At 52.2% G+C, this 22066-nt stretch overlaps 1 protein-coding gene across 4 annotated transcripts; it reads right to left on the reverse strand.

Annotated features, from left to right (window-relative positions):
- Positions 1–75: 75 nt before the first annotated feature.
- On the reverse strand, positions 76–22066 carry LOC105466315 (beta-glucuronidase). 4 transcript variants are annotated; one of them, XM_071095289.1, is made up of 12 exons: positions 21617–22066; positions 19729–19914; positions 19286–19470; positions 18958–19100; positions 15888–16075; positions 14789–14941; positions 14398–14576; positions 14167–14313; positions 9944–10028; positions 7379–7555; positions 3702–3837; positions 76–440 (listed from the first exon to the last, which is right to left on the reverse strand). In XM_071095289.1, exons 1-12 carry the CDS (start codon positions 21824–21826, stop codon positions 274–276), a joined length of 1956 nt encoding a protein of 651 aa, XP_070951390.1. In that variant the 5' UTR covers positions 21827–22066; the 3' UTR covers positions 76–273. The 4 variants fall into 4 exon arrangements, with proteins under 4 accessions (XP_070951390.1, XP_070951391.1, XP_070951392.1 ...); XM_071095290.1 differs by lacking the exon at positions 21617–22066 and adding an exon at positions 20375–20657; XM_071095291.1 differs by lacking the exon at positions 19286–19470 and having other exon boundaries at positions 21617–22015.

Genomic DNA, 22066 nt, shown 5'->3' on the forward strand with positions numbered 1-22066 from the left:
TCCAAAGTCCACACATAGTTAAGGCTCTGAAAAGAGCGCGACGCACAGCAATGATTTCAGATGCTTTTCAGTAGCCACTTTCATGCCAACTCTTTATTTCCATACTAGAAAATCTTTTATTTCCACCTTGTGTTCCCTGCTAGCACAGATGACCATAAAACCCAGGCCAGAAATGTTCTGGTCTGCCATGAACAGTCCAAGAGGCACTTGTTCTGCTGCTGTAGGTCACCCTGACTCGGGGAGGAAGGGACACACAGGTGGTGTCAGTCTTGCTCAAGTAAACGGGCTGTTTTCCAAACACTGTGACTTGGCTATTGAGTAGGGATACCTGGTTTCATTGGCAATCTTCCAGTATCTCTCTCGCAAAAGGAACGCTGCACTTTTTGGTTGTCTCTGCCGAGTGAAGACCCCCTTTTTATTCCCCAGCACTCTCAGCGGTGCTAAAAAAAACAAAACAAAACAAAAAAGACACAAAGCGACTCAGATGACTTCTGATGGGTCAAGTTAGAACCACACTGGAGCCAAGGTAGGCACCACATAGAAATGTCTTGTTTTTTTTTTTTGAGATGATCTCACTGTCCCCCAGGCTGGAATGCGGAGACACAATCATAGCTCCCTGTGGCCTCAACCTCCTGGGCTCAGGCAATCCTCCGCCTCAGCCTCTCAAGCACTACCATGCCCGGCTAATTTTTTTTTTTTAAGTAAAGACAAGATCTCATTATGTTTCCCAGGCTGGTCTCAAACTACTGGGCTCAAGCAATCTGCCCTCCTCAGCCTCCCCAAAGTGCTGGGATTATAAGCACGAGCCACCATGTTCAGCCAAATGTCCTCTTATAGTTTCAGGATGCTTGCTGTGAAGTGACAATTTATGGGTTGAAATATTTAAATACCACTGCTCTGCTCAAACACCCGGGTTCCCTGGTGTGTTAATTCCTCATTTTCTACTCTGTTAGGGGAAATACCCAAAACAGTGGCTGGGTGTGGTGGCTCATGCCTGTAATCCCAGCGCTTTGGGAGGCTGAGGCAGGTGGATCACCTGAGGTCAGGAGGTCGAGACCAGCCTGTCCAACATGAGGAAACCCCATCTCTACTAAAAATACAAAAAACAGGCCAGGCGCATTGGCTCATGCCCATAATCCCAGCACTTTGGGAGGCCAAGGCAGTTGGATCACAAGGTCAGGAGTTCAAGACAAGCCTGGACAATATGGTGAAACCTGGTTTCTACTAAAAATACAAAAATTATCCGGGCATGCTGGTGGGCACCTGTAGTCCCAGCTACTCAGGAGGTTGAGGCAGGAGAATTGCTTGAACCCAGGAGGCAGAGGTTGCAGTGAGCTGAGATTGTGACTGCACTCCAGCCTGGGCGACAGAGTGAGACTCCTTCCCCCCCCGCCCAAAAAAAAAAAACACCAAAAGTTTATCTTTTAATTGCAAAATAAGGTTTACATGCTGGGTACCCAGCTGTCTGGTAACTGGGTCGGCAGAGAGCTGGGGGTATCTGGGACAGTTACCCTTCAAAACACTTGGGCCTTTCTGAAGAGATAGCGCCGAGTGGGAGCCAGGGTCCTGACCAACCACAGGTGCCTATGTGGGACCTACTGGTGGAGCTCAAAGCCTTCTGGGGCCAACGTCCAGCATGGCAGCACCCACCACCGGTGATCATTAGGCCTGAGCTGAGCCTGGAGGGGAGCACAGCTGGCATCGAGCTATCAGGACTGTGCTCTCAGGACACTCTCCGTCCCCGGTGAGACCACCAGTAAATGGAAATGTTAAATGGAAAGGAGGCCTTCCCCACCAAAAGGTTCAAGACTGTTTCTTCCATGAGTGAACACAGGCACCGCCAAGTTCTTTGTCAAATGCAGCCCTTACAACACCCACAAGGTGGCGGCATTATCCCCACTGGACAGGCTTATGCTAGGCTTACGTGACTTGCCCATCGTGATGCAGCTCATTTTATTCTTTTTAAGACCGAGTCTCAGCCCACCATGGTGGCTCATGCCTGTAATCCTACCACTTTGGGAGGCCGAGGCGGGTGGATCACCTGAGGTTGGGAGTTCAAGCACAGCCTGTCCAACATGGAGAAACCCCGTCTCTACTAAAAATACAAAATTAGCCGGGTGTGGTGGCGCATGCCTATAATGCCAGTTAATTGGGAGGCTGAGGCAGGAGAATTGCTTGAACCCGGGAGGTGGAGGTTGCAGTGAGCTGAGATAGCGCCACTGCACTCCAGCCTGGGAAACAAGAGCAAAACTACATCTCAAAAAAAAAAAAAAAAAGAAGTCTCACTCTATCATCCAAGCTGGAGTACAGGGTGTGATCTTAGCTCATTGCAACTTCCGTCTCCCAGATTCAATCGATTCTCATGCCTCAGTCTCCCAAGTGACTGGTACTACAGGCATGCGCCACCACGCCTGGTTAATTTTGTATTTTTAGTAGAGACGGGGTTTCTCCATATTGGCCAGGCTGGTCTCAAACTCCTGACTTCAGGTGATCTGCCCACCTCGGCCTCTCAAAGTGCTGGGATTACAGGCGTGAGCCACCGCGCCCAGCCCGCAGACCATTTCTTATCGCATAAAGCCTCACGCCTCTCCACAAAACTGCCATCACGGATGTCCCCAGAAACCATTTATTGCAGGTGCCACGCAGAGGAGAGCTTCCTGTTCTCCTTTTCCCTTTCCCTCTTCCTTCTCACCTCATCTTGTTCATTCATTCATCCCTTTTCCACTCTCACTTTTAAGCTTTAACCTTTCAAAGGCCTGTCTTCCCCTGTAAGTAATATAATTCCCACCATTACCATATCCTTCTCCAACCCACCAAACTGCCATCCTGAGTTTACAGTAAGTCCATAAACTAAGAAGAAATGGGACACATTCATTGCGAACATGGCAGCCCCTCATCTGTCCCCATGTGAGAACACAGATCTTATTCTCTTTGAAGACCAATTTTGTTTTTTAAAGGCAGGTCTCGCTCTGTTGCCCAGGCTCTCGCGCAGTGGTGCAATCACAGCTCACTGCAGCCTCCAACTCCTGTGCTCAGGTGATCCGCCTGCCTTAGCTTCCCAAGCAGCTGGGACTACAGGCACACACCACCACGCCTAGCTAATTTGTTTTTGTAGAGATGGGGTCTTGCTATGCTGAACAGGCTGGTTTTGAACTCCTGGTCTCAAGCGATCCTCCCAGCTTGGCCTCCCAAAGTTTTGGGATTATAGGCATAAGCCACCATGCCCAGCCTAAAGACTTTTAAATGCTGCCTCATTCAAGATGCGTTGAAACTCACCTGTATTCACTTTTGCAAGTGAGTAATGTACAACAGCCTGAAATACCTTAAGCTTCTCAGGCTTTGTACCCTACTATGGAATAATGAGTGTTTCCCAAAAGTAAATCCATAATGAGGTCCCGTTTTTCCTTCTTCCTTGGCTATGAAATAGACAAGAACAAGGTAAGCTAGCCATTTCCATCTCACCATAGCTGACTCTCCTGTCTGCTTTTTGACCACATTTGGGAGGAGGCGGGGGCCTGACTGCTTTCCTGCTTCCTAAGCACAACTTACTTTTCCTACGAAATTCTCAACGCAACCTACATGGATTAAACCAGCTTCCCCACTGTTTCCAATATTCTTACAATCGAAATGGCCAGCATTGGCAAGGCAACCTGAAAAAATAAGGGTGGGTACCTTATCCCATGAGCCAAACTGCCACTTACACTGTTCAGTCATGAAATCGGCAAAATTCCAGATGAGCTCTCCAACCACGTACTTTCTGCGTTTTTGATCCAGAACCACATGGTACTGCTCTAGCAGACTCTTCTGGTACTCTTCAGTGAACATCAGAGGCGGGTCCTGGCATTCAACGCAAAGAGAATAAGAGTCAGAACTGGCAGAATTGTAAAGTTAGATAAAAATAAAGATCCACTTGATGGTGACCAAAATATCTGTCCTCGCAGGGGGCTATAGTGACTGCAGGACTCACTGATGCTGGGTTAAAGACAGCCAGGGAATGATGTAACCCAGAATAAAAAAGGAGGTTTAAAGAAAAAGATAACCTTAATGAGCAACTGCTTTATTTATGAATGTAATTTGATACTCACTTTACATTACTTTTCTGCCTCTATCTGCTGGTACAATCTTAAAGCTAACCTACACTACCGGTAAAAATATGCCTTTGGGTCAGTTGCAGTGGTTCATACCTGTCATCCCAGCACTTTGGGAAGCTGAGGTAGGCGGACTGCTTGAGCCCAGGAGTTCAAGACCAGCCTGGGCAACACATCAAGACCCCATCTCTATGAAAAATACAAAAATTAGCCAAGCCTGGTGGCACACATCTGTGGTCTCAGCTACTTGGGAGGCTGAGGTGGGAGGACTGCTTGAGCCCTGGAGATCGAAGTGGCAGTGAGCTGTGTTCACACCACTGCACTCCAGCTTAGGTGACACAGTGAGACCTTGTCTCTAATATATATATGTATATTAATTAAATTAAATTAAACTAAACTAAACCAGGCTGGGCATGGTAGCTCAGGTCTCTAATCTCAGCACTTTTGGAGGTCGAGGCAGGAGGATCACTTGAGCCCGGAGTTCAAGACTAGTCTAGGCAACACAGTGAGACCCAGTCTCTACAAAAAGCCTAAATATTAGCCAGGCGTGGTGGCGCACGCCTGTGGTTCCAGCTACTTTGGGGGCTAAGGAGGGAGGATCGCTTGAGCTCAGGAGGGTGAGCAGTGAGCTGTGACTATGTCACTGCACTCCAGCCTGGGCAACAGAGTAAGGCTGTCTCAAAAAAAATTCTTTTAAACTAAATCAATTCAGTTATCCTAGTCATATATCAAGACTTCAATAGCCATGTGTAGCTAGTGTGTACCATTTCAGACAGTGCAAATGTAGAACATTTCCATCATTGCAAGAGTTTTTTGTTGTTGTTGTTGTTTTGAAACAAGGTCTCACTCTGTCACCCAGGTGGGAGTACAGTGGTGCAATCATGGCTGCCTCGACCTACTGGGCTCAATCTTCCCACCTCAGCCTCCCAAGCAGCTTGAACTACAAGCACTCACAACCATGCCCAACTAATTTTAAATTTTTTGTAGAGATGGGGTCTGTGTTACGCAGACTGGTCTCAAACTCCTGGGTTCAAGAGATCCTCTGACCTTGGCCTCCCAAAGTGCTAGCATTCCAGGTGCGAGCCACCAGGCCCAGCACTGCAGAGGTTCTATCAGCACTGACCTAGACCCTCTCAAGAGTTTCTTAAGAGTTTAGAGCTGGGACTTGGCATGGTGGCTCATGCCTGTAATCCCAGCACTTTGGGAGGCCAAGGCGGGTGGATCACTTGAGGTCAGGAGTTCAAGACCAGCCTGACCAACATGGTGAAACATCATCTCTACTGAAAATACAAAATTAGGTAGGCATGGTGGTGCATGCCTGTAATCCCAGCTACTCGGGAGGCTGAGGCACGAGGATCACTTGAACCTAGGAGGTGGAGGTATGTGAGCCAAGATTGCACCACCGCACTCCAGCCTGGGCGACAACAGTTAACTATGTCAAAAAAAAAAAAAAAAAAAATTCAGAGCTGTTTACCTTTTCTAAAAGGATGAGCATGGCATTCTATAAGCATGATAAATTTAAGGGAGCAAACAAAACAGCACAGTCCACTGTGGGTGGCTAGTCCCTGTGTGTCAACGGGAGTCCCAGGAGCTGTGACAAACAAGTGTGAGCTGGCTGGGGAGGGTACGAGGGGCTGGACGGGGTTCAGGAATCCACATGAAAAAAATAACCTCACAAGACAAACCAACATATCTTTGGTGAGGAGGACAAAAAAATGAGATGGATTAAAAACATGGGGACAGGCTGGGCATGGTGGCTTATGCCTGGATTCCCAGTACTTTGGGAGTCCAAGGCAGGAGAATCACATGAGGCCAGGAGTTCCAGACCAGCCTGATAGTGAGAGTCCATCTTTACAAAAAAAATTAAAAATAGGCTGCCCATTGTGGTGATTCCTGTAGTCCCAGCTACTCAGGAGGCTGAGGCAGGGGAATCGCTTCAGCCCAGGAGTTCAAGGCTGTAGTGAGCTATGATGGCACCACTGCATCCCAGCCTGAGCAACACAACAAGACCCTGCAAAAAAAAAAAAAAAAAGAAAAAAAAAAGGAGGCCCGGCGCGGTGGCTCAAGCCTGTAATCCCAGCACTTTGGGAGGCCGAGACGGGCGGATCACAAGGTCAGGAGATCGAGACCATCCTGGCTAACACGGTGAAACCCCGTCTCTACTAAAAAATACAAAAAACTAGCCGGGCGAGGTGGCGGGCGCCTGTAGTCCCAGCTACTCGGGAGGCTGAGGCAGGAGAATGGCGGGAACCCGGGAGGCGGAGCTTGCAGTGAGCCGAGATCTGGTCACTGCGCTCCAGCCTGGGCGACAGAGCAAGACTCCGTCTCAAAAAAAAAAAAAAAAAAAAAAAAGGAAAAGGTTAACGCAGTGGATCACGCCTATAATCCCAGCACTTTTGGAGGCCAAGGTGGGAAGATCAATTGAGTCCAGGAGTTCGAGACCAGCCCAGACAACACAGCAAGACCCTATCTCTAAAACAATAAAGATGAAAAAAAGGATCCTTTAGTTGGTGATTATGTTGCCAACATGGGAATTCCAGGTAGAAGAAACAGCTCAAGCAAGAGCGAGAGAGCAAACGAGGGCAGTGGAAACAGATCAGTGGCCGGGAGTGAGGGGAGAAGAGGATGAAAACCCAGGAGAGAGCAGAGGACACTGAGTGTCCTGACCAGGGTTTAGGGCTTTGTCCTGTGGGCCTGGGGGAGCCGATGACAGGACTCCCAAAATTGTCACCTGTGGCTGGCGCAGAGGCTCACACCTGTAATCTCAGCCCTTTGGGAGGCTGAGGCAGGAGATCACTTGAGCCCAGGAATCAAAACCAGCCTGGGCAACACAGCAAGACCCCGTCTCTACAAAAGTAAAAAAAATTAGCCAGGCATGTTGGCATGTGCCTATGGTCCCAGCTACTCAGGAGGCTGAGGTGGGAGGATCACTTGAGCCCAGGAGGTTAAGGCTGCAGTGAGCAGTGACTGCACCACCACACTCTAGCCTTAGTGACAGAGAGACCCAGTCTCAAAAACAAATAAAAATCTGGATTTGCTAGAAAGACTACTTGGGCACAGGTGATAGGAGGCTGTCTGGAAACAAAGCCGGTAAGGAGGCCACCTCTGAGGACCAAGCAAAGGGGGGCAAGGCCTGGCTGCTGGCAGGAGAGAACGTGGGCAGGGCAGAGGGAGGAGAGCCCAAAGCTGAAGTGAGGGGAGCAGTGCAGTGGGCACAGGGCAGGCCGGGGGAGGTGAGTGACATCTCTGCCTCGAGAGAACACACAAACAGAAAGCTCAACACCGCTTACCTGGTGAAACCCAACAATCGCTTCCGCTCCATACTCGCTCTGAATAATGGGCTTCTGATACGTCTTATACCAGTTCTCAAACTGGGTGGTAAGCTGCCGCTGAATCAACTCCAGGTGCCCGAAGTCATTATACCAAGAGTAGTAGCTGTTCACACAGATCACGTCCACATACGGAGCCTGGGACCAGAGCGGCAGAGACCGTTCAGCACCCAGAAGACAGCATGACTCAGCACTCACACACTGTGGGGGCTTCTCTGACAGAGAAGGTAAGAAGGGGATGTAATCCCAGCACTCTGGGATGCTGAGGCAGGAGGATGGCTTGAGGCCAGGAGTTCGAGACCAGCCTGGGCAACACAGCAAGACCCCAGCTCTACAAAAAATAGTAGTAAGAAAATTAGCAGGGCACGGTGGCTCATGCCTGTAATTCCCGCACATTGGGAGGCCAAGGTGGGAGGATCGCTTGATCCCAGGAGTTCGAGACCAGCCTGGGCAACATCACAAGTCCCCATTTCTACTAAAAACAAAAACAAAACAAACAAAAAAAACACCTAGAACGGGAAGAGCTGTCTCCTGGGGCTGAGAACATGCAAGTACACCAATTTAGATCCTGAAATTACCCTGCTCCATAGGCAGGAAACATGGTCACATAGTGGCCCAAAGGAGGCAGGCCTGTCACTCCACGTTGATGCTCACGACATGCGCAGCTGGGAAGGGCTGTGAGAGGCACAGCAGCTGCCAACGCACAGTCCTCAGCCAAAGCCCAGGGCCCGCGCCACTAGAACTGTGTCCTCTCCAGGCAGCACTCCCATCACTGGGCTTCCCCTCACCTTGCCCTGGAGAAGCGTTCCCACCCGAGGGGCCGATGAAGTCATTCTCACAGAGAATCTTTTGTTTTATTTTGGAGACATAGTCTCGCTCTGTCGCCCAAGCTAGAATGTTAGTGGTGCGATCTCAGCTCACTGCAACCTCTGCCTCCCGTGATCAGGTGCTTCTTGTGCCTCAGCCTCCCGAGTAGCTAGGATTACAGGTGCGCACCACCACGCCTGGCTAGTTTTTTGTATTTTTGGTAGAAACGAGGTTTCACCAGTTGGCTGGGCTGGTCTTGAACTCCTGACCTCAAGTGATCTGCCTGCCTCAGCCTCCCAAAGTGCTGCGATGATAGACGTAAGCCACCATGCCCGGCTGTCACAGAGAATCTTGAGGCAGCTTTCACGAGGCAGCACTGTGGGCTGTAGAAGCCTTGCAAGAGTCCATCCTAGGAGCAGGGCAGGGAAGACTGAGTAGGACCACCCCCAGCTTCAGCAAAGCAGTGCTCACGGCTGAGCAGCAGAGGCTTCTGTGTCCAACTGGCTAGTTTCTAATGTGTCCTGAACACACTTCTTTCTAGCAAAAATGCTGGCTGGGTGCGGTGGTTCACACCTGTAATCCCAGCACTTTGGGAGGCCGAGGTGTTGGATCCTGAGGTCAGGAGTTTGAGATCAGCCTGGCTAACATGGCAAAACCCCATCTCTACTAAAAAATACAAAAATTAGCCAGGTGTGGTGTTGTCCACTGTAATCCCATCTACTCAGGAGGCTGAGGCAGAATTGCTTGAACCCGGCAGGAGGAGGTTGCAGTGAGCTGAGATTGCGCCATTTCACTCAAGCCTGGGCAACAGAGCAAGACTCCATCTCAAAAAAAAAAAAAGAATGTTAATGTCAGCCAGGCCCTGTGGCTCGTCCCTGTAATCCCAGCACTTTGGGAGGCCAAGGCAGGAGATCACTTGAGCTCAAGAGTTTGAGACCAGCCTGGGCAACATAGAGAGATCCCACCTCTACAAAAAAAATGTAAAATTAGGCAGGCATGGTGGTGAAAACCTGGAGTCCCAGAGACTCTGGAGGCTGAGGCAGGAGGATCACTTGGGCTCAGGAATTCAAGACTGCAGTGAGCTGTGATCACACCACTGCACTCCAGCCAGGGCAACAGAGTAAGACCTTGCCTCTACACAAGAAAAAGGAAAACTTAGGTTCCAACCTTGGAGTTACTAAATCAGGATCTAAGAATGTAGAGATCTGGCATTTCATAAAAACTTCCCCTAGAGATTCTCATCAGCCAGGCGTGGACCAGATGAACTCTAAGTTCCCTTAAACCTTTGATGTTTTATGAGTCTATTACATTGAAGTGCAAAAAACGCTGAGTCCAAACTGAGCAAACAAATCCCATCTCCCTATGCCCAGCCTCACTGGATTGAGAAAGCCGCACTGCCTGGCCAGTAAGCAGGGAGAGAATTCTCATTAACCCAAAGACCATCTGTGAAAACAGACTGGATGTGGCTGGGCACAGTGGCCCACACCTGTAACCCCAGCCCTTTGGGAGGCTGAGGCAGGAGGATCGCTTGAGCCCAGGAGTTCGAGACCAGCCTGGGCAACATGGCAAGACCCTGTCTCTATAATTTTAAGTAAAAAACAAAATGAAAAAAAACCCAGACTGGCAGCGCATGGTTCTTTCCAGATGTTCCAATGAGCAGGTTTCAGGACGAGCCTAGGCAAAGTCAGGGAGAAGTGGGACGGGGGCCCCCAGGCTCACCCCCTTGTCTGCTGCATAGTTGGATCTGGTCACAAAGGTCACAGGCCGGGAGGGGTCCAAAGCTTTGGTGTGAGCGATCACCATCCTGTCCACAAAAGGCAGAAGACACGGGTTCTGTCAGTCCAAGGGCTCAGACACCCTCCCATCCTCTCTGTCCCATCTTCCCCCGCCAGAACACAACAGGGGCCAGGCAAGATGGCTCACACCCGTAATCCCAGCAGTTTGGGAGGCCGAGGCAGGTGGACCACCTGAGGTCAGGAGTTCAAGATCAGCCTGGCCAACATGGTGAAACCCCTTCTCTACTACAAATACAAAAATTAGCCGGGCATGGTGGCGCGTGTCTGTAACCCCAGCTACTTGGGAGGCTGAAGTACAAGAATCACTGGAACCCAGGAGGTGGAGGTTGCAGTGAGCTGAGATCGCGCCACTGCACTCCAGCCTGGTCCACAGAGCAAGACCCTGTCTCAAAACAAACAAACAAAAACAAAGAAAACAAAAAACAAAAAAGCATGGAGCTGCTGCTTTCTTCCCTAACTGGAGATGTATTTTAAGTAAGGGCACATGTTCCTCTAGTCCTAGACCGAGCTCTCTAACATCACTCTTTCTCCCCCTGTCTCTGAATCCTATCCTCCCAGAAGAGTAGCCACCCTTCCAGGTACACAGAGCCGAGGCCACTGGGCTGAACACTGCTAAAAATGAGGTTGACTCCCTGAAACAGCTCTTGAACACAGGAGTGGATGGGTGCAGAATTGGGTGGGGTATTTATTAATGCATCAAGCAAACAGGGGCACTCCCTGGAAAGTAGGCATGGGGCTGGGTGCGAGGTGCTCAGCAGTGATCAAATCTAAGTCCACAGGTCCTGGGCAGTGGGAGTGGAGACGTATGCACAGAGAAATGGTGTAAGAGCTGGGCATGGTGGCTCACGCCTAGAATCCCAGCACTTTGGAGGCTTACTAGAGACCAGCATTTCAAGACCATCCTGGGCAACATAGCAAGACCTTGTTTCTACAACAAATTTAAAAATTAGGGGCGGGCATGGTGGCTCATGACTGTAATCCCCCCAGGACTTTGGGAGGTTGAGGCAGATGGATCATGAGATCAAGAGTTTCAGACCAGCCTGGCCAACATGATGGAATTTCATCTCTACAAAAAATACAAAAAAAAAAACTAGCCAGACATGGTGGCACGCACCTGTAATGCCAGCTACACATGAAGCAGGAGAATTGCTTGAACCCAGGAGGTAGAGGTTGTAGTGAGCCGAAATCACACCACTGCTCTCCAGCCTGGGCAACAGAGCAAGACTCCATCTTGTGAAAAAAAAAATTTAAACTTAGCCTGGCATGGCGGTGCACGCCTGTGGTCCCAGGTATTTGGGAGGCTGAGTGGGGAGGATCGCTTAAGCCCAGGAGGCCGAGGTGGCAATGAGCCGTGACTGCACCACTGCACTCCAGCCTGGGGAACAGCGAGACCCTGACTCTGAAAAACAAACAATGAAAGAAATGTTTCAAATGGAAGTGACAAGTGGTGGCAGAAATTGGGCTCTGCTAGACAATAAACATAACTTGGACTGGAGAGTCAGGGACAGCCTCTTAGAAAAAACGGCCCGCAGGCCAGGCGCAGTGGCTCACACCTATAATCCCAGCACTTTGGGAGGCTGAGGGGGGCGGATCACCTGAGGTCGGGAGTTTGAGACCAGCCTGACCAACATGGAGAAACCCTGTCTCTACTAAAAATACAAAATTAGCCGGGCATAGTGGCACATGCCTGTAATCCCAGCTACTCGGGAGGCTGAGGCAGGAGAATTGCTTGAACCTGGAAGGCAGAAGTTGCCGTGAGCCAAGATGGCACCATTGCACTCCAGCCTGGGCAACAAGAGCAAAACTCTGTCTCAAAATAAAAAGAAGAAGAAGAAGAAATGGCCCTGATGCTGAGTAGAGTTAACCAGTAGGGATGAAAAGAAGAAAAACCCAACAGAAGAACCCATCTGTGCTCAGAGCTCCCAGCACCCACCCAAGGCCTCCACAGTAGACTGGTTTTTTGTTTGTTTGTTTGTGTTTTTTTTTTTTTTTTTTTAAGAGACAGAATCTCACTCTGTAGCCCAGGCTGGAGTGCAATGACATGATCTAGGCTCACTGCAACCTCCGCCTCCCAGGTTCAAGCGATTCTCCTGCCTCAGTCTCCCAAGTAGCTGGGATTACAGGCGCCCACCTACGCGCCTGGCTAATTTTTGTATTTTTAGTAGAGATGGGGTTTCAATATATCTGTTGGCCAGGCTGGTCTCAAACTCCTGACCTCAGGTGATCCACTCACCTTGGCCTCCCAAAGTGCTGGGATTACAGGCGTGAGCCACCACGCCCAGCCTAGACTGTTGTTGAAGCCTGTTTTCCTCCTTCCTCAGTTCATTTCTTCTTTTACGCCCTCCCCAATCATTGCTCTGCCCATCCAAAGGCTGTGGCTGGCACAGATCAGAACAGAACCCCCTACCTCAAGTTCCAAACCCACACTCTCCAACAGCCAGGCTCTCAGATGGGATGCTTCAAAGTCTTGGGACAGCCTGGCTGAACCTCTCCAGCCTGGGTGGCTCCCTCCAAATCCTGCCCCAGAAAACAGGCATCTCCTCTGGCCACCTCCCAAAGAAGTGTGTCTGGAAGCCTCAAACACCTGCTCCTAGAAGCCTGTACTCTTCCCCTTCCCTTCGCAACAAACGTCCTGTCCACTCAGTCCTGCTGAGCACACCCCTGTGGCCAGAGCTCTGAATTGTCCACGGCCCAGGCTGCGACAACTTCTCAGACCCTTCTGCCTGCTGCAGACTTGGCTCAGCCCAAAGCACTGCATGAAATTGGGGTGTGCTGTATGAGTCAAGAAGCATTTCTACCACCTCTGCTGCCTCTACCGCAAGTGAAAAACCTACTCTGGACACTAAGTTAGAACTGCATGATTGTAAGGAAGAAAAGGGGGCCAGCAGTGGTTCACTCCTGTAATCCCTGCACTTTGGGAAGCTGAGGCAGGAGGATCACTAGAGGCCAGGAGTTCCAGGCCAGCCTGGCAAACATGGTGAAACCCAGTCTCTACTAAAAATACAAAAATTAGCCAGGCACGGTGGCTCCCACCTGTAATCCCAGCACTTGGGAGACCGAGGTAAGTGGATCTCCTGAGGTCAGGAGTCCAAGACCAGCCTGGCCCAACATAGTGAAACCCTGTCTCTACTGAAAAATGCAAAAGTTGGCCAGGCGCGGTGGCTCACGTCTGTAATCCCAGCACTTCGGGAGGCCGAGGTGGGCAGATCACGAGATCAGAGATCGAGACCACCCTGGTCAAAATGGTAAAACGCCATCTCTACTAAAAATACAAAAATTAGCAGGGTGTGTTGGCGTGTGCCTGTAGTCCCAACTACTCAAGAGGCTGAGGCAAGAGAATCACTTGAACCTGGGAGGTGAAGGTTGCAGTGAGCTGAGATTGCACCACTGCACTCCAGCCTGGCCACAGAGTGAGACTCCATCTCAACAACAACAACAAAAAAGGCAAAAGTCAGCGGGCGTGGTGGCCGATGCCTGTAATCTCAGCTACTCAGGAAGCTGAGGCTGGAGAATCGCTTGAACCCAGGAGGCAGAGGTTGCAGTTAGCTGAGATCATGCCCCTGCACTCCAGCCTGGGCAACAGAGGGAGACTCCATATCAAAAAACAAACAAAAAAAGCAAAAATTAGCTGAGTGTGATGACACACATCTATAATCCCAGCTACTTGGGAGGCTGAGGCAGGAGGATCATGTGAGCCTGGGAAGTCAAGGCTGCAGTGAGCCAACATTGCACCACTGCACTCTAACCTCAGCAACCAGAGTGAGAACCTGTTTCGAAAAAAAAAAAAAAAAAAAAAAAAAAAACCAGGCCAGGCACAGTGGCTCATGGGTGCCTGTAATCCTAGCTACTCGGGAGGCTAAGGCAGGAGAATCACTTGAACCCGGGAGGCAGAGGTTGTAGTGTGCCAAGATCACGCCACCGCACTCCAGCCTAGGCAACACAGTGAGACTCCATCTCAAAAATAAAAATAAATAAATAGAAAACCACAATGTGGGTGGGTATTTGGTCCCCTGAATGTCCAGGTATAGACGGCCTTCCCATTGGGCTGGACGGGAGGCTGATCTCGAACAGCACACGCCCACCCCAGCCAGCCGCCTGCCAGGGTCTCCTCCCCAACCTAGCCGAGGGCAGGCAGGGGGCACTCACTTCAAGTAGTAGCCGGCAGATTCTAGGTGGGACGCAGGCTCATTGGCTACAGACCACATCACGACGGCGGGGTGGTTCTTGTCCCTGCGCACCACTTCCTCCATCACCCGCATGTGGTTCTGCAGGGACACGTTGTTGAAGAACTGCCTGCAGGCCAGGAGGGAAGGGACAGAGGGTCATGGTGCAGCCCACGGGCTGGGCAGGCGGAGCAGGTGCACAGCATGAACTCACGGCAGCTCCAGGCCCACGCCAGGACACTCATCGATGACCACAATCCCATAGCGGTCACACATCTGCAGCACTTCCTCGGCATAGGGGTAGTGGCTGGTGCGGAAGGCGTTGGCACCAAGCCAACGAAGCAGGTTGAAGTCCTTCACCAGCAGCGGCCAGTCGAAGCCCTTCCCTCGGATCTACGGGACAACAGAACTGAATGACCCGTCCCTGTCAAAGGTGCACTTTCTCCAAGAGCCAGGACCCTGGAGAGCCACCCCACGAGTCCCCTCTCCATTTGGAGCCATTTGCCTCATTGCCCTGAGTTGCCCTCAACTGCAGGACACAGGGAAGGTGAAAGTGGAGGGTGACCAGAAGCAGCCCCCACAAGGACCCAGGAGCCCCAACGCACGTCCGCATCCTCATGCTTGTTGACGCCGTGGAAATAGAAAGGTTTCCCATTGATGAGGAACTGGCTTTTGGTGACATTCACAGTGCGGATCCCCACAGGGAGTGTGTAGAAGTCAGACACAGGCCCCAGTGATGTCTGTGCAGTCAGCCGCACCTACAACAACCAAAGCACAGGTGTGAGCACCCCAACAGCCTGAGCCCTCTGCCAGGAAGGCCCCTCGTGCACCCCAGCAGGTGCCCCTGGGCCTATAAGCAGAGATGCAGCAATCAGAGGCTCTGCCCTTCCCTGGCTGACCCTGGGGAAGTGCCCTTCAAAATGGGGCCTTCCCTGGGGCCTTCCCCTTGACCAGACAAGGAGGCTCATGCTGGGAGTTCTCACACTTTTGGAGGCTAAGGCAGCAGGATCACTTGAGTCCAGGAACTCAAGACCAGCCTGGCGACAGACTGCAACCCATCTCTATTAAAAAAAAAATTTTTTTTTTGAGACCATCTCACTCTGTCCCCCAGGCTGGACTGCAGTGGTGTGATCTCAGCTCACTGCACCCTCTGCCTCCTGAGTTCAAGCAATTCTCCTGCCTCAGCCTCCCGAGTAGCTGGAATTACAGGTGTGCACCACCATGCCCAGCAAATTGTCATATTTTTAGTAGAGATGGGGTTTCACTATGTTGGCCAGGCTGGTCTCAAACTCCTGGCCTCAAGTAATCCATCTGCCTCAGCCTCCCAAAATGCTGGGATTATAGGCATGAGCCACCATGGCCAGCCTACAAAAATTTTTTCTTTAATTAGCCAGGCATGGCGGCATGTGCCTGTAGTCCCAGCTACTCAGGAGGCCAAGGTAGGAGGATTGTTGCAGGCTGAGAGCTCAAGGCTGCAGTAAGCTGTGATCAGGCCACTGCACTCCAGCCGGGGTGACAGAGTGAGACCATCTCAAAAACAAAACAACAACAACAAAAAAAACTGGGCCTCCCACCAAGGGTGAGAAACATCAGAAAGCTCAGAGGACCACGCTGCCTGTTCACCTGTCCTGGGCTCCTGCTGAAGCCAAGGTCACCAGATGTGGGCAAAAGACCTCCCTTGGGCAAGCCCCAAACCACCATTACCTCCAAGGAGTACAGATAGGCGGGGCGTTCGTGCATCAGGTATGGCCACCAGAGCCTGGCACCCGGCACCTTCAGTTGGCCCTGGGTTCCTGTCCCGTTCGCCACGAGTTTGTTTTCTGCATCCAGAAGACGCACTTCCAACTCAAACAGGTTACTGCCCTTGACAGAGATCTGGTAATTCACCAGCCCTGCGAGAAACGAGAGAGAGCAGGGCTGTGGGAGGGACACGACCTGAGTGGCACAAACGGGAGTGCCCTGTAGCCACCGCTGCCAGGCAGCCATTTGCTTCTGTTGCTTTTTTTAAAGTTAATTTTTTAATTATTTTTTTGAGATGGAGTCTCACTCTGTCCCCCAGGCTGGAAGCTTACTGCAACCTCCACCTTTGGGGTTCAGGTGATTCTCCTGCCTCAGCCTCCCAAGTACCTAGGATTATAGGCTTGTACCACCATGCTTGGTGAATTTTTGTATCTTTAGTAGAGATGGGGTTTTGCCATACTGGCCAGGCTGCTCTAGAACCCCTGACCTTAGGTGATCCACCCACCTTGCCTCCCAAAGTGCTGGGATTACAGGTGTGAGCCACCGCACCCAGTACTTTTTTTAATTGAAAAAAAGATATTTTTTGGCCAGGCACAGTGGTCACACCTGTAATCCCAACACTTGGGGAGGCTGAGGTGGGAGGATCGCTTGAGCCCAGGAGTTCAAGACCAGCCTGGGTAACACAGGGAAACCACTTCTTCCCTAAAAACACAAACAATCAGCCGGGCGTGCTAGTGCGTGCTTGCAGCCCCAGCAGCCCCAGCTACTTGGGAGGCTGAAGTGGGAGGACTGCTTGAGCCAGGAGTTCGGGGCTGCAGTGAGCTATGATCTTGAGGCAGGGTAGGTAGTCAAGAAGTGACTGTGCCCTTTGGACATGCCAGCCACGGCGTTGAGACACGTGACGTGTGAACACGCATGTACAGCTACTGCGCATGTGCAGCACCCAGAGGACAGCCCAGAATGTGCTTACAGTAACACCTCTTCCCAGTTCCTTAGGAATTCATCATGAAAGACTCCCAGAAAGGGAGTTTCCCCAGTAATAATCGGTGCTGTCTCATCCTTACGAGCAGCCTGTCCTGAATTCTGTGTCTCAGGGTGAACCGTGTGTTTTGCACTTCACTGTTTTTTTTGAGTTGGGGTGTCGCTCTGTCACCCAGGCTGGAGTGCAGTGTTGCAATCTCAGCTCACTGCAACCTCCACCTCCCGGGTTCAAGCAATTCTCCCATCTCAACCTCCTGAGTAGCGGGATTGCAGGCTCACACCACAATGCCCAGCTAATGTTGGCTAGGCTGGTTTGAACTTCTGAGCTCAAGTGATCCACCCGCCTCGGCCTCCAAAAGTGCTGGGATGACAGGCATGAGCCACTGCACCCAGGCTATTCTAAACTTTACTTCCAAAATACTTTTCCTGGGCAATAAGTTGCTCTATGCTCCATCGCCTTGGCTGTGTGATTCTTCTTTCAATTCTTTTTTATTTATTTATTTTTTCAGACAGGGTCTCACTATGTTGCCCAGGCTGGTCTCGAACTTTGCAGCTCAAGCAATCTGCCTACCTTGGACTCCCAAAGTGCTGGGATGACAGGCATTAGCCACCACACCCAGCAAATTCTTTTAAATTCTTTTAAACTTAGAACTGTGGCCCCACAACAGCTGTCAGTAGTCTCACCACTGCACTCTAGCCTGGGCCACAGTGCAAGGCCTCATCTCAGAAAGAGAAAAAGACCTATTTTTAAAAAAGAAAAAACTTAAAACAAAGATTTTTCTTAAATACAGGATATCCCAGGCCCGGTGTGGTGGCTCACACCTGTAATCCCAGCGTTTTGGGAGGCTGAGGCATGTGGATCCAGAAGTCAGGAGTTCGAACCAGCCTGGCCAACATGGTGAAACCCTGTTTCTATTAAAAATACAAAAATTAGCTGGGCATGGTGGCACACGCCTGAGGTCCCAGCAGCTCGGAAGGCTGAGGCAGGAAAATTGCTTGAACCCGGGAGGCAGAGGTTGCTGAGCCACAATCATGCCACCACACTCCATCCTGGGCAACAGAGCAAGACTCCATCTCAAAAAACAAACAAACAAACAAAACAAAAACAAAAAAAGCACACGGTGTATCCCAGCTGGGTGAGGTGGCTCACACCTGTAATCCTTGCACTTTGGCAGGTTGAGGAGGGTGGATCACCTGAGGTTAGGAGTTCAAGACCAATAAGGCCAACATGATTTAGTAGAGGGTTTAGTAGAAACCCCATCTCTACTAAAAAAAAATACAAAAATTATCCAGGCCTGGTGGCGGATGCCTGTAATCCCAGCTACTCGGGGGGTTGACGCAGGAGAATCACTTGAACCCAGGAGGCAGAGTTTGCAGTGGGCTGAGATCGCACCATTGCCCTCCAGCCTGGCGACAGAGAGAGACTCCATCTCAAAAAACAAAAAGAGAGAGAGAGAGAGAAAGAAAGACAGGGTCTCCCTCTGTTGCCCAGACCAGAGTGCAGTGGCATGGTCATAGCTCACTGCACCCAGGCTCAAGTGATTCTCCTGCCTCAGCAGCTGGGACTACCGGTATGCATCACCATGCCTGGCTAATTTTTTAATTTTTTGTGGTGATGGCCTCGCTATGTTGCTCAGGCTGATCTTGAACTACTGGCCTCAAGTGATCCTTCTACCAGGGCCTTCTTGCAAAGTGCTGGATGACAGGTGTGAGCCACCGTGCCCGGCCCCCCGAAGCTGCCTGTTCCTTGAACATGATGTGTAGCAAGGGGAGCTGGAGTGAGAGCAGCACAGTGGTGAAGGGACACAACTGCCACCCTGAGCTGTGTGACGTTAGGCCAGACCCCTCTTCTCCAAGGGAGGTCAACCACACGGGTGATTTCGGGAGCCCGTGCCCACTCAGACAGCCTGGAATTTAGCTTTGTAGGTGGATGGGAACCTGTGAGGGTTTAGAGATGCTGGGAGCACCTTTTTCCTGGGAGAGCTTTCCAAACAGGGAACAAACAGAGCCACCCTGGGCCCCGCTGAGGGAGGATCCTACCAGAAGCCCTCACCACTGTCGTGCTCCACGCTGGTGGTGACGGTGATGTCATCGATGTAGGCGGTGGGTGTCGTGTACAGAAGCACAGACCGCTGCAGTCCCGCGTAGTTGAAGAAGTCAAAGTATACGTTCTGGACAAAGTAACCCTTGGGATACCTAGGGTGGGAGGGCTGTGGTTCGCTGGGCCCTTACCCCAGGTCCCTTGACCTCAGCTCACATGCCTTCCCAGCCTCCCCAGATCCAGGGCCTCCACTCTGCAAAGGCCACCCTGTCCCTAGCAGGAAGACCGTGGGGTGGGGCGGGAAGGTGGGTGCGTGCAATGGAAGCAGGATGGTACCCACTTGGAGGTGTCGGTCAGGTATTGGATGGTCCCTGGTGGCAGGGTGGTGGGGGTGAGTGTGTTGTTGATGGCGATAGTGATGCGGAGCTGGGAGGACAGGGGCCCCACCTGGACCAGGTTGCTGATGTCGGCCTCAAAGGGGAGGTAGCCCCCCTCATGCTCTAGCGTGTCGACCCCATTCACCCACTGCAGACACAGGAGACATGGGGAGGGGGTGGCAGGTCAGGGCATGAGGAGGGGCCCTGCTATCAGGCACTCCCTCATATAACCTGCAGCATGGGGCTCTGGGGCCTGCCCACCAGACAGGAAGAATGGCATTCCAATGGGGTAGATCAGGCCACCTCACCATCCCACCCTGGCAGACAGGCTGTGGGTGGCAGCTGGGGGTCCCATGCCGTGCAACAGCCGTGCCCACCCACCCTGCCTGCTCCTGACCGCACTGACCACGATGGCATAGGCGTGGGCACTGCCAATCCTCAGCACCACTCTTGTGCTCAGGTCCTGGGTCCATCGCTCCGGCAGGATCACCTCCCGTTCATACCACACCCAGCCAACAAAATCCCACAGACGCCAGTCCTGGCTGATGTCGTTGAAGCTGGAGGGAACCGGCATGTCCAGGGTGGGGCCTGACTGTGGAGAGAAGGGCTGGGCTCAGCTCCTAGGCCCCCAAAGGGATCCGGGACCAGTGTGCTGCACAGCTGTGTCCCAGGCTTAGTGCAAAAGCCCTGACACATTGTGAGGACTCTTGGCGGAACAGACAGATAACTTGCTGATAACAGGTCAATTGCCAGGGCAGTTCGTGCACCTGGGCCAGGGGAGCCAGGAGTTCCTCCTCGGAATGGGTGGGGCCCAATATCTCCTGAGACAGGAGCAAGCCCAGGGCCACATCCCAGCCAGAGGCAAGAAGGTTCAGACCCGTGACTAAGAGGCAGATGGCCCACTGCCTGTCACAGGGAGGAAGGCTGGTTGGGGGGATAGGGGGGAACTTTGCTTAGGACACTGAATGGGGCCCACACTGGCACCCAGCCCCCTCCTCTCTCCCTCCTGTACTGAATGCTGCAAAGTCGGAAAAAGAGGATATAGACCTCACCTGGTCCCACTTCTCTGCTGACCACATCCAAGTCAGGAGAGGAACAGGGGTCGCGTCCTTGGCCTGATGTCAGGTCCTGTCCTCTATCTGAACCATGAAAACCAAGGGACCTTCCCTCCTCAGCAGAGCTGACTTCAGGATGTCTAAACTGTCCCCTCCTCCCGATCCCCTGGCCCAGTTCTGTGCAGCGCCTGTCGCTCTGGCCTGACAAGTGTCTGGGTGGCTCATGACTGTAATCAGCACTTTGGGAGGTCAACGTGGGAGGATGGTTTGAGGCCAGGAGTTTGAGACCAGCCTGGGTACCGGAGTATTTATTTATTTATTTATTTATTGAGACAGAGTCTGCTCTGTTGCCAGGCTGGAGTACAGTGGCGGGATCTCGGACTCATTGCAAGCTCCGCCTCCCCAGTTCAAGCCATTCTCCTGCCTCAGCATCCCTAGTAGCTGGGACTACAGGCACCCGCCACAACACCCAGGTAATTTTTTTGTATTTTTAGTAGAGACGGGGTTTCACCATGTTAGCCAGGATGGTTTTGATCTCCTACCTTGTAATCCACCCGCCTCGACCTCCCAAAGTGCTGGGATTACAGGCGTGAGCCACCACACTCGGCTAATTTTTATATTTTTAGTAGAGACGAGGTTTCACCATGTTATGTTGGCCAGCCTGGTCTCAAACTCCTGGCCTCAGGTGATTCACCCGCCTCCGCCTCCCAAAGTGCTGGGATAACAGGCGTGAGCCACCGAGCCTGGATAAGGTTTTTTGTGTGTGTGTGTGTGTGTGTGTGTGTGTGTGTGTGTGTGTGTGTGTGTTTTCACTTAGCTAGGCGTGGTGGCCCCAGCTAAACTGCAAAGCTGGGGCGGGAGAACTGCTGGAGCTCAGAAGTTAGGATGGCGCTACTCCCCTCCAGCCTGGGAGACAGGGGCAAATCCAATCTCAAAAAAATTTTTTTTAATTAAAAATAAATATTAAAAGGAAGGACACTGCCCAAGCTCAGCCTTCGCCTCGGGAAGGGGCTGGGCAGGAGCCTTTTCTCCTCCTCCTGCCTCCTCCACCCCGGCCCTCCAGGGTGCTCCCATTTCCACGTCCCCCAACCCCACGCCCCCTAAGCCCGTTGACCTTTAACCTCCTGCGGGCTCCCAGCTCCGGGAAGCCCAGGGGAAGGAGCCTGCGGGGGGGCCCGGGCTCCCCCACTCCCATCGCCGGGCTTCCGGGCGCCTCCCGGCCCTGCCCCCAGATCGCACCTCCCGCAGCGGCCGCCTGTACCACTGCTCCTCGAAGCCCCGGCGTCGGTTGTGGGAGAAGTCAGCGCGGAAGCTCCAGAGGCCGTCCAGCTCCTTGCGCTGCCGCGACGGGCTCTCCCGGGGGTACAGCATCCCGCCCTGCAGCGCCAGCGCGCAGCCCCACAACAGCGGCCCGAGCGCCGCCCAGGCCACCGCAGTCCTCCGGGCCATGCTTCCCGCTCTCCCGCTCGGCCACCATCTGCGGGGTTAAGAGCAGCGCAGGAGGTGCCCCTAGGGCGGGTCGGGAGACACGGGCAGGTGGCGTGACGCCCCCGAGGCAATCTTGGTTCAGGACGCAATCTTGGTTCAGGGCGCAATCTTGGTTCAGGACGAGTGCCAGGCCTGGAGGGGCGGGGCGGGGCGAGGCTGGGCGCTGCCCAGGGGGCCTTGCGGCTGGAACCCCAGGCTAGG

This window comes from Macaca nemestrina, chromosome 4, assembly GCF_043159975.1.
Source record: "Macaca nemestrina isolate mMacNem1 chromosome 4, mMacNem.hap1, whole genome shotgun sequence".
Lineage (NCBI taxonomy): Eukaryota > Metazoa > Chordata > Mammalia > Primates > Cercopithecidae > Macaca > Macaca nemestrina.

Excerpts from the sequence above, each read along its gene's own strand:
- LOC105466315 (XM_071095289.1), bottom strand. The coding sequence starts at position 21,826 with ATGGCCCGGAGGACTGCGGTGGCCTGGGCGGCGCTCGGGCCGCTGTTG. Across the intron at positions 16,076-18,957 it reads CAGCGTGGAGCACGACAGTG|GGCTGGTGAATTACCAGATC; the intron begins GTGAGGGCTTCT and ends CGTTTCTCGCAG. Across the intron at positions 14,577-14,788 it reads ACAAGCATGAGGATGCGGAC|ATCCGAGGGAAGGGCTTCGA; the intron begins GTGCGTTGGGGC and ends GTTGTCCCGTAG.